General features: G+C 58.1%; 3 protein-coding genes across 5 annotated transcripts in view; 2 read left to right on the forward strand and 1 right to left on the reverse strand.

Moving 5' to 3' along the window:
* VEGFB (vascular endothelial growth factor B) overlaps positions 1–3006 on the forward strand; it is a 6898-nt gene extending 3892 nt beyond the window's left edge. The window contains exons 5-10 of the mRNA XM_023535817.1: positions 433–493; positions 829–1025; positions 1194–1267; positions 1453–1488; positions 1838–1972; positions 2573–3006. Coding sequence (XP_023391585.1) covers positions 433–493; positions 829–1025; positions 1194–1267; positions 1453–1488; positions 1838–1972; positions 2573–2594 — 525 coding nt within the window. The 3' untranslated portion in view covers positions 2595–3006. The remainder of the gene's footprint in view (positions 1–432; positions 494–828; positions 1026–1193; positions 1268–1452; positions 1489–1837; positions 1973–2572) is intronic.
* A 1797-nt stretch (positions 3007–4803) lies between these two features.
* On the forward strand, positions 4804–7621 carry FKBP2 (FK506 binding protein 2). 3 transcript variants are annotated; one of them, XM_011368723.1, is made up of 6 exons: positions 4804–4991; positions 6206–6374; positions 6721–6833; positions 6954–7000; positions 7355–7390; positions 7481–7621. In XM_011368723.1, exons 1-6 carry the CDS (start codon positions 4894–4896, stop codon positions 7540–7542), a joined length of 525 nt encoding a protein of 174 aa, XP_011367025.1. In that variant the 5' UTR covers positions 4804–4893; the 3' UTR covers positions 7543–7621. The 3 variants fall into 3 exon arrangements, with proteins under 3 accessions (XP_011367025.1, XP_011367027.1, XP_011367026.1); XM_011368725.2 differs by lacking the exon at positions 4804–4991 and adding an exon at positions 5450–5487; XM_011368724.2 differs by lacking the exon at positions 4804–4991 and adding an exon at positions 5517–6039.
* A 376-nt stretch (positions 7622–7997) lies between these two features.
* Positions 7998–9789, reverse strand: PPP1R14B (protein phosphatase 1 regulatory inhibitor subunit 14B). Its single transcript, XM_011368728.2, has 3 exons — positions 8770–9789; positions 8437–8469; positions 7998–8341 (listed from the first exon to the last, which is right to left on the reverse strand). The coding sequence occupies exons 1-3, from the start codon at positions 9211–9213 to the stop codon at positions 8273–8275; spliced, it is 546 nt and encodes a 181-aa protein (XP_011367030.1). The 5' UTR covers positions 9214–9789; the 3' UTR covers positions 7998–8272.
* Between the last annotated feature and the right edge of the window lie 32 nt (positions 9790–9821).

The raw sequence follows: 9821 nt of genomic DNA on the forward strand, positions 1-9821 counted from the left end.
CGATCAGGGTCGTAACGGGAGTTTGCTCGGGCCATCCCCGGGGAGATGTCCTTCCCTGCTGGCCTGCCAGCCCAGCCCCGGGGCCACTCCCCCGCCCCACCCCATCCCCTGGGCTCAGCTGGGGGCGGAGCCGCCTCAGTGCCCGCAAGACCTGGTTGGGCGCCCACTGTACCCCCTTCTGACCTGCGGCCTCCAGAACAAGCCTGGTCCCCAGGCTTGGAGATTGGACTCCGCCAGCAGAGCGCATCAGGCAGGTAGTAAGCAGGAGAAGATCCCAGGTGTCCAGGAGAGAACAGGTAAAGCTAGAATGAAGCCAGGAATAGAGCAATCTGGAGAAATGTCAGAGAGGAGTTGAAGCCTTCTTGACTGCAAGAGCAGAGCTTTGGCGACAGTGACGGGGCTAGCCCTAGCTAGAGTACACCTTGGGTCCAGGTCTCTTCTCTTCTACAGGCCCCCGTCTCCCAGCCTGATGCCCCTGGCCACCAGAAGAAAGGTAATGGTAACAACAGTATCTTCACACTAGCCAGCACTGAAGTTTGTTTTGTGTCCATCATCTTGTGTAGTAATCAGCTGTTCTGTAAGATGCAAACTAAGTCTGCCCATTTCACAGAAGCAGAAGTTGAGGCAGTGGGGTTCTTGGGTTCTGGATGAACAAACAGGTCAGGGGAAGACGGCTTGGGAGGGCAGAAGGTGGGGCTAGTGGAGGGTAGCTGTGACACCGGAACTAGGGAGAACAGCTGCTGGGCGCAGGCTAGGGGACCCAGAGTGCAGCTGTAGGCAGCCTTACCCCTAGCTGTGGAGACTTACCCCTTGTACATCTGTCCCCAGTAGTGTCATGGATAGATGTGTATGCTCGTGCCACCTGCCAGCCGCGGGAGGTGGTAGTGCCTCTGACTGTGGAGCTCATGGGCACTGTGGCCAAGCAGCTGGTGCCCAGCTGTGTGACTGTGCAGCGCTGCGGTGGCTGCTGCCCTGACGACGGCCTGGAGTGCGTGCCTACTGGGCAGCACCAAGTCCGGATGCAGGTACTGGGGCAGGTGAAGTGTGCTTGGCTGCGGTGGATACTGGCGCTCTGGGGGCTGAGGGGGTTATGGCCAGGGCCCTGGCTGGTGGGCGGGCTGCTCTCCCTCCAGCCCATGCAGCATCCCCTTCTCTTCCTTTCTTTCTCATTGTGTCTGTTCTTCTGAGCGCAGATTCTCATGATTCGGTACCCGAGCAGTCAGCTGGGGGAAATGTCTCTGGAAGAACACAGCCAGTGTGAATGCAGGTGCCAGCCAGGCCCCACTTCTGAGCTCCCAGAAACCAGGCTTGGGGGGTGCTGGGCATGGTGGTCCACTGCAGTGGGGACCAGGTTTCTGAGGGCAGAGCCTGGGATCTGGGGCGAGAGAGTAGGATGCTTGGATTTCCTGATCTTCCTCCTCCTTGTCTCTGTTGGTCTCTCTTACTTTTCAGACCAAAAAAAAAAGAGAGTGCTGTGAAGCCAGACAGGTGAGTGTTTGAGCTCCTGCGGAGGTGGGGTTGAAGCCCAGGCCCAGTGCCCAGGAGTAGTGTGTGGGTGGGGCAGGAACTGTACCAGCCTGTCAGGAAGGTGTGGTCCCTTCCCCTCTTTCTTCTCCCTCCTTTCCCCACCTTCTCCCCTTTCCTCTTCTCCCCAGTCTCTATGCTCTGAGCTGACCCCAGCTCCTTCCTGGGAAGACTCTTCCTTCCTGTCCCAGACATGTTGCTTCTCCTCCTAGGGCTGCCACTCCCCACCACCGTCCCCAGCCCCGCTCCGTTCAGGGCTGGGACTCTGCCCCTGGAGCATCCTCCCCAGCTGACATCACCCATCCCACTCCAGCCCCAGGCCCCTCTGCCCACGCTGCACCCAGCGCCGCCAGCGCCCTGACCCCAGGACCTGCCGCTGCCGCTGCCGACGCCGCAGCTTCCTCCGTTGCCAAGGGCGGGGCTTAGAGCTCAACCCAGACACCTGCAGGTGAGTTGTGGGGTGGCAGTTGCTTAGGAAGGCCCTGTTCTGGAGCAGGTCCAAGGTGAGCCTGCCAGTGGGAGAAGAGCCAGGAAAGGGCAAGCTGTTGAATGTGTTGAACAAATATTTACCAAGCGTCTGCTGGCACTGGGATCCGCATAAACAAGGCTTACATTCTAATGCGGGAGTCCAACACAAAGACATATGACGCCAGCAGAGGCTATCAAGTCCTGTGGTAAGGGGCACTTGACATCTTCTTTGAGGGGTTGGAGATATCCTGGAGGAGGTGACATCTGCCTGGAGTTAAAATGAGAGAGACAGCTTTCCAATGTGCAAGGCTCTGGGCCTTCCCAGAAGCTCCTGTGGTAGACGTTTGTCCCACTTTATGGGCTCTGAGAGGCCAGGGGACCTAGTGTAACTCTTGCCCAAGGGCTTCTCAACACCCCTTCCACAGTAAGGCCGTGGGTGGCATCAGGCGGGCTAGGCCAGTTGGGGCTTCCCAGGGGTGTTAGAGGGGAATGAATTTCACAGACGGTAACGAGGGGGTGAGTCCAGAGGAGCAGGTGCTGAGCTGCAGCAGCGTGAAGACCCCTTTCCTTCCTTCCTTAGGTGCCGGAAGCTGCGAAGGTGACACATTGCTTTTCAGACTCAGCGGGGCCACTTGCCTCACAGGCCACACCCCAGAAGGGGACTAGAGGGCAGCCTGGTGAGAACAGTACAGCCCCCCAAGACTTCAGCCCGGGCGGAAGCTGCTCCAGGACCTGGGCCTCTCAGAGGGCTTTCTGTCCATCCCTTGCCTCTACATACTGCTGTCCAGCAGGGTGGGCAGAGTTGGATGAGGAGACTTTGAGGCAGCAGGAGGGGTCGCATACCAACTTGGGAGAGAATGGGTCCTATCTCACTGTTGACCACCCTGTGCAAGTGAGCATCTTACAACTGGCTCATCTCTCCCCTAAGAAGAACCCGATCTTCTACAAAGAACAGAAGTTGGGCTTCGGTATGAGAACTCTGACCCCCAACCCTGATAAAAAAAGATGGAAGGAGCTGTCCGTGCCTGTGTCACTCACTATTTGTCACTGTCGCTGTTTTGGACGTGAATGTCTGTATCACACTGTCTCCTAGACCCAGAGCTTCTTACTCCATTCATTGTGCACATAGAAGAAATGAGGCCCAAGGTCTTACGCCAGGTCACACAAAGCCAGAACCGTGTATTCTTCACATTCATGTTATCGCCAGGCTCTGGGGAGTGCTGAGTCCCTGTCCCCCTGCTCATCACAAGGGTTTTTTTTTTTTTTTTCTGGAAGGAGGTGGCCTGTTAATGGTCAGTGAGCTTGAGGTGGGACCCAGATTTGCTGAATGACCTTGGGTATCACTGCCCCTCTCTGAGCCTCACATTTCCACAGGTACCCATGGAGGGAACATAATTGCTGTGGTCTGGGTCCTTGGGCTCCAGGAAAGTTTGAGTACGTCTTCACATGATAGAAAAGAACACCCATCTTTCCTGCCCTGCACACTCTGTTTGCTGCCTTTTCTCCCTGTATCTTAACTCTAAAGCCATGTACCTGCCCTGTCTCCACCTCACTCCACCTTCTTGAATGGGAAGCACCAAAGGTCTGTGGCCGGTGGGCTTGGTTTGGGAGACAAGCCCCCCCTCACCCCAACCACACAGTCTTTTCTACCTTCACCTCCCCTGCACCTTGGGTGCCCCTCACCAGCCTCTGCTTGGGACTCTCTTGACCTTTGCCCCAGCTCAAGCTCAGTGCCCAGCCTTCTGCCTGCTTTCAGTACCCCAGGGGCTGAGGGGTGAGTGGGTGGTCCAAAGACCAACTCTGGGCACAAATGGCTTTGCCCTGCTGCAGGACATTCAGGGGCAGAAGTTAACTCAAAGCAGCCACTCATTGAGGCCTCTGAGGCGTCAGATTGGAGGGTGTACTAGTGATTTTGTTGGGCCCAAGGCAAGAGGGGTGGAACCAGGAGAGACAATTCCTGAGAGTGATTGTTTTCATATGACAGTCATCCTGTCAGTGAAAATGCCACAGCCCAATTGAGTGAGACAGATGAGGTGTAGGGTCCTAGAGCTACTGCCTCCTGAGTCCATTTAGCCTCACTGGGCATGCACAATGCTTCCTATGCATCTCCTTGCTTAGTCCTCAATTCCGAGGTCAGCGCTGTGGCCTTTTTCAGTTGAGATAGGCTTAGAAAGGCTGATCGACCTGAGGTTTGATCTCAAATCAGCTGTCTCCCCAAGACAACATGTTTAGCTGCCTCACAATGGCAGGTTCATTACTTAAACTGAGATGTGTACTGCTGGGTGCTGGGGTGTCTGCAAGTAAGTCTGGTTAGGGACCGGGCCCAGCCAAACCATTACAGCCTGACTCAGTGGTCTGTATGCAGCAAGCAGGGGCAGGCCTGGACGCTGGGGGAGAAAAAAAGGACTAGAGCATTCACTAGTGGGCGAGGGCCTGGCTGTGCATACCATCGCTACAATCCTACAGGGGCCCTGCTGGGTGGGTGTCACCAAGCCCTTCTTACAGGAACACCAGATACTAGGCGAGAGAACTTGTTCAAGGTCACTGAGCCAGTCAATGAGGCAGACCCTGAATTGAAACCCAAGTATCACTTTGAAGCCCAGGCTCTTTCCGCAGCAACTAACTGGGGTTTGTGGTTCCTGAAGAGACCCAGACTCAAACAGGAACGCTGTGGGAAAGGCTGGGGGCGACATAAAATGGTGTCTCAAGACCCCCACCATTCCCGCCTGACCTTAATTTTACCTCAACCGGAAAGGCCTTCGGCCCTTTCAGAAGTCACTTTCACCTAACCTAACCGACCACCGCTCTACAGGAAGTGACGGAAGTCACCCGGTGGACGGGAGGCGGAGCTAGGGAAGAGCCGCCCCAGCGGGCGTGTGGCAGCGGGTTTCGCATGGTCCAATGAGGGCGGGCGGCGTGGCCCGGCCTGGCGGCGACGGTGATGCGCATGCGCAGAGGCGGCAGCACGCTGGGGTTGACTCCGGGGGCGCGGCGAGGAGGTGAGCGGGGGCCACAGCCCGGGCTGGGGGGAGCCGGGGTGTAAGGGGGCAGGCTGGATCAGGCCGGGACTCCGAGTGTCAGGGAGGGATAGGTTACGAAGAAATTGGGGGTTGGGGTCGAAGTTGTCTGGGATGCCGCAGGGGGAGGGTTCTCACGCCGCACGGGGCGGAGCCCCGGGACTAGGGGCGGGACGTGAAACAGAGACGGGTGGGACCTCTGAGCTGGTCCGGGTGGAAGGCGGGACTCCGGGGTTGAGGGCCGAGCTAGGACTGGCGGGGGACGGAACCTGGTCCTGGGAGGAGGAGCTGAAACAGGCGAAAGGAGGAGCCTCGGGTTTGGAAACTAAGGGGAACGAAGTCCAGGTTCTGGGGGCGGGGCTTCAGCCGGTTCAGGAAAAGAGATCTAGTCCTGTAGAGGGTGGGGCTTCAGGGTCGGGGGCGGAACTTCGCCCTCTAAAGGGTGGGGCCAAGGAAGCGAGCGCTGGAGTAGGCCTAGGTAATGGCCTGGGGCGTCCACGCGGGGGCGGTCTCCGCGGTGGCCGGGCCTGGGGGCGCGGTAGGCCGAGAACTCCCCCAGGAGAGGTGGTGTGGGTGGAGCGCGCTCGGCGGCCACCGGACTCGGGGCCAGTTTGGGTGCCCCGCAGACCTCCGAGGGCTCAGAGCTGGGGCGGCGCCCCGGGTGGAGGCACAGGGCCGGCCTGGGGGATATCCCCAGAGGACCGGGGCTCCCCGGAGCCACCCAGCGGCGATGTGTGGGTGCCTCGGGGCCGGCCCCCTGCAGCGGCCTCAGAGGTGTGGGTGTGCTGGACTGGGGGAAACTGGGTGTGGCGTGAGTGGGATCGCCCGGTCGGGGCAACTGCTGTGCAGCCAGATAGGGTCTGGACTTTGCGTAAAGGGACGGGTGGAAATTGAAGAACGGAGATGGGGACCAGGAGGGAGGGAAGGACTGGGGGTGAGCAAAGGGGCGGGGCCCTGGCTGCTGTGGCCTCCCCTGACCCCCTCCCCCCGCTGCTGGGGTCCTCGGGCAAGCCCCCTTCTCACTGGACTGGTAAGTGTGGCCGTGGAGCCTGGGGGAGGGGGCGGTGACTTGGGACAGGGGCATTCCCTAGGGGCAAACAAGGTATGGTGGGGTTGGAGTCCTTCTGCTACCTGCGGGTATTCCATGCCCTTCCCGCCCTCCCGGTCGGTTGGTCGGTCGGGGTCTGTCCCCACAGAGACATGAGGCTGAACTGGGTCCTGACAGTACTGTCCATCTGCCTGAGCGCCCTGGCCACGGCCGCAGGGGCCGAGGGCAAACGGAAGCTGCAGATCGGGGTCAAGAAGCGGGTAGACCACTGTCCCATCAAATCGCGCAAGGGGGACGTCCTGCACATGCACTACACGGTGGGTGACGCGGGCGGAGCTTCTGGGCTTGGGTGGGGCTTCTGGGGACCAGAAAGGACTTGGGAGCTAGGTTCCTCTGCCAACAAGGTGGGTGACCTTGGACAAGTTCCCTCTCCCCTTTATGCCAGTTTCCATGGCTCTACCCTGCTCTTCACTGTCTACTCCCCAGGTTGGCACCAGCAAGCAGTTACAATGTACTGTGAGCTGCCTAATGTTCTGTCCCCTTCTAGGACTATGGCCACCAATGATGTGGAGGGCCAGCTTGATGAGAGCACCTGTGTGGGGGGGGGCGGCGGTGGTTAACGAATGGACACTCATCCTCACTGGCCTTCCTATGGTCCCACAGGGGAAGCTGGAAGATGGGACAGAATTTGACAGCAGCCTGCCCCAGAACCAGCCCTTTGTCTTCTCCCTGGGCACGGGCCAGGTCATCAAGGGTTGGGACCAGGGGCTGCTGGGGTGAGTCAGGGGGTCAGGACTGTGGTCTAGGAGGTGAACTGTGGGAGGCAAGCCCCAGGGATGGGGTGGGGGGCAGGGAGCCTGACTTCTGCCATGTGCTGAACATGTGCTGTCCTGCAGGATGTGTGAAGGGGAAAAGCGGAAGCTGGTGATTCCATCAGAGTTGGGTAAGAGGTCCTTCCTGAGTGGGGATGTTCAGGATGTGTGTCTGGGGAAGGATGAAGACCAAAGAAGCCTGCTTCAGCTTGTGCATTGGTTTCCCCCATCCATTCATTAGTTCATGCCTCTTCCAAGTCTGGCTTTATCCAGCAATGAGGACAGGGCAGGACCCTTGGGGCATTCAGAGCTGATACCCACCCTCTGCCCTCTACCAAGCCCTTTGCAGCCCCCTCCAATGCATTATACCTTCATTGCTGTCATTTCTGCTAAGATAGGCAGAGGCCTGGCTTCAGGATAGGTATTTGCAGAACCTCTGTCTTTGCCTGGCCACAGCTCACTGTTCCTTTGTGCATCTTTGACAGGGTACGGAGAGCGGGGAGCCCCGCCAAAGATTCCAGGTAATATACCTTCCCGCCCCGCTGTTTCTTGTATCCGTCCCATCTCCCTGTGATCTTGGTTCTCATTCTAACCCCACTTCTCTCCCGCAGGTGGTGCAACCCTGGTGTTCGAGGTGGAACTGCTCAAAATCGAGCGACGTTCAGAACTGTAGCAAAGCTGGGGAGGGGCAGTGGAGAGGCCATCAGGGACCAGACTGTTTAAAAGAAAAACAAAAACAAACTTAAAGCTTATGAAGTGAGCCTGTGTTTGTTTGTAGGCCCTGAGACTTAGAAACCTAGCCTCCTATCTCCCTCAGCATCCTCCACTTCTCTCCTTTTTGGCTTCAGAACCTTGGGATATGGACTCAGTAGCCTGGGGGTCAAGATGGTCAGGCCCTGGGGTGGCATGGTGGCCCTTGTCCAGAGGGAACAAAGTGTGTTCCTGCCTGCCAACAGCAACACTGCTTCCCCTCAGTTCCCCAGCCACTTCCAGCTCCTGGTCTGGGAGCCAGCACTGGGCTATCACCATGGCTACGTGGCCCGCACGAAGGCCTGCAGTCACCTGGGGAGAAGCTTCAGCTAGCAGCAGTAATAGTGTGTCCCCCTTAAAAGAGACCAGCCAAGCCTGTTAGCTGCACCAAAGGCATATCCTAGCTTTATTAAAGGGCCCGCGCCGCAGAGTCAATATAAAAACACAAAAAGTCCCATCAGTTTAATAACAATAAAAAACCCCAAAAATGGAAAACTGAGGGGGCAGGGAAGAGGCCCCTAGGCCAGGGGCACAGGGAGCCCTGCTCATGGCACCAGGCCTGGCTGCAGGGCCTCCCGGTATTGCTGTTGCTACGAGGTCAGGGGGGCAGCGATTGTCCTGTGGGAGCCACCGTTCACCTGGGCTAAGGACCCTTACTTCTTCTGGGGTGTGCTCAGCTTCTGCATGCCCCGGATCTTGTCCAGCAGGCCAGAGATGAAGGCCTGGACAGGAGGTAAGACATTAGGGAGACCCGATCCCAAGATGACAGGAACCCAGACTCCTGTTACCCCACCCTCCAGGGGAACCACTTACTTACCTCAGTGGGTTTATAACAGTCAACCAGCAGCTCCTAGTGGGACATGGAAAAGAAGTATAACTCTGAACTCTCAGGAATGGGCCTGGAGTTCACCCATACCCACTTTGGAGGGACTGGGAGAACCCTGAGGTATGGGAGACGCCATAGCTAGGCAAGTACCATTAGCTCCATTTGATGGAGGCAGAAGCTGAGGCCCAGCATCACAAAGTTGGCTGACTCAGACCAAAGAAGACCTAGCTGCAGTCTTGTTTACCCAAGGGGCAACACCTCCAGGCAGTCCTCTACTCCCAGCTTCCCCGACCTGTCCCTGTTGCCCCTCAGCCCCTCTCTCACCTTGACCCTGGCAGCCCGAGTATCATCACTCTCCATGTCTAGGAGTTCGTCCACATCAATCTCCAGCTCTGGGATCTCCTCTTCCTGGGGTGGGGGTGGGGGAGGAGGGAGAGACAAGGGCCTGAGTTGGGAGAGAGGGTATGAGAGGGGCTCACTGGCTGAGGCCCCTGCCCTAATGCAGGATGAGCCAGCCCTCTTTTGCCCAGTAGACAGCGGCAGCTGCTCTGAGGAAGAAAACAGATCTGGCCCGTGCCAAGGCAAACTGCCCGATGCGGGGGGTGGAGGGGGAGCTTCCTGTCTCTGCCAGTTGGGCACCCTGGTGCCAGACAGGGCCAGACAGCTAGGGCTGGGGACCCTGGGCTGAGAACCCTGCAGATGTGTCTTCCCCAACTTCTGGGCCCCCCATTTCAACCAGAGCAGGTGGGGCCAGCTGTCCCAGCTCATCACAGACCCTTCCCCTCCCCCAAACACCTGTCACAGCTTCCCGGGAGTGAAAAGGAAGTGATGGGTGAGGGGTCATTGACAAGGACCCAAGACTAGTAAAGGGGAAACAAAGAGGTCATGCTTTGCTGAGGGAGGGGTGCCCACCACTCTCCCCACAGGAAGAGTCTACCCAGTCTGGAGTCAGCTGCATTCCAGGGCTGGGCTAGGGTAGGGTAGGCAGCACAGGGCAAGCCCACTCCTCCACCCTGCCCCCTGGGGCCTGAGTCACCATTTGAGCTAGGAAGAAGTCATAGGGTGGAGAAACAGGACCCAGAGAGCAGGCTAGCCTTGCCCCCCCCCACACCCACAAGATGGAGCTCCAGGATAGCCCATTAGAATAGCCCAGATGCTTTACGGTGCCCCCACCAACCACGCTAGCGTCTTTTAGCCAGTCTAGGCTAGCAGGCACTAAGTAGCCCTCCTTCCACTGCTGGCCCAGGCTATCCTCATGCCTCCTGTCCAAGGCCCAGGCTACCCCTTGAGGCTTCTAAAGGACCCCAAGCTTGACCAGGGTAGTGACATGAGGGAGGCAGCGGAGAAGACTGGAGTTACTTAAGTCAGCCAAGAAA

Source organism: Pteropus vampyrus, unplaced genomic scaffold (genome assembly GCF_000151845.1).
Source record: "Pteropus vampyrus isolate Shadow unplaced genomic scaffold, Pvam_2.0 Scaffold144, whole genome shotgun sequence".
NCBI classification, from domain to species: Eukaryota; Metazoa; Chordata; class Mammalia; order Chiroptera; family Pteropodidae; genus Pteropus; species Pteropus vampyrus.

Coding starts and splice junctions, on each gene's coding strand:
- FKBP2 (XM_011368723.1), top strand. CDS start 4,894: ATGAGGGCGGGCGGCGTGGCCCGGCCTGGCGGCGACGGTGATGCGCAT. Junction 4,992..6,205: donor TCCGGGGGCGCGGCGAGGAG/GTGAGCGGGGGC, acceptor CTGTCCCCACAG/AGACATGAGGCTGAACTGGG. Junction 7,391..7,480: donor AGCCCCGCCAAAGATTCCAG/GTAATATACCTT, acceptor TCTCTCCCGCAG/GTGGTGCAACCCTGGTGTTC.
- PPP1R14B (XM_011368728.2), bottom strand. CDS start 9,213: ATGAGCTGGGACAGCTGGCCCCACCTGCTCTGGTTGAAATGGGGGGCC. Junction 8,470..8,769: donor CTCGGGCTGCCAGGGTCAAG/GTGAGAGAGGGG, acceptor ATGTCCCACTAG/GAGCTGCTGGTTGACTGTTA. Junction 8,342..8,436: donor ACTGTTATAAACCCACTGAG/GTAAGTAAGTGG, acceptor CCTCCTGTCCAG/GCCTTCATCTCTGGCCTGCT.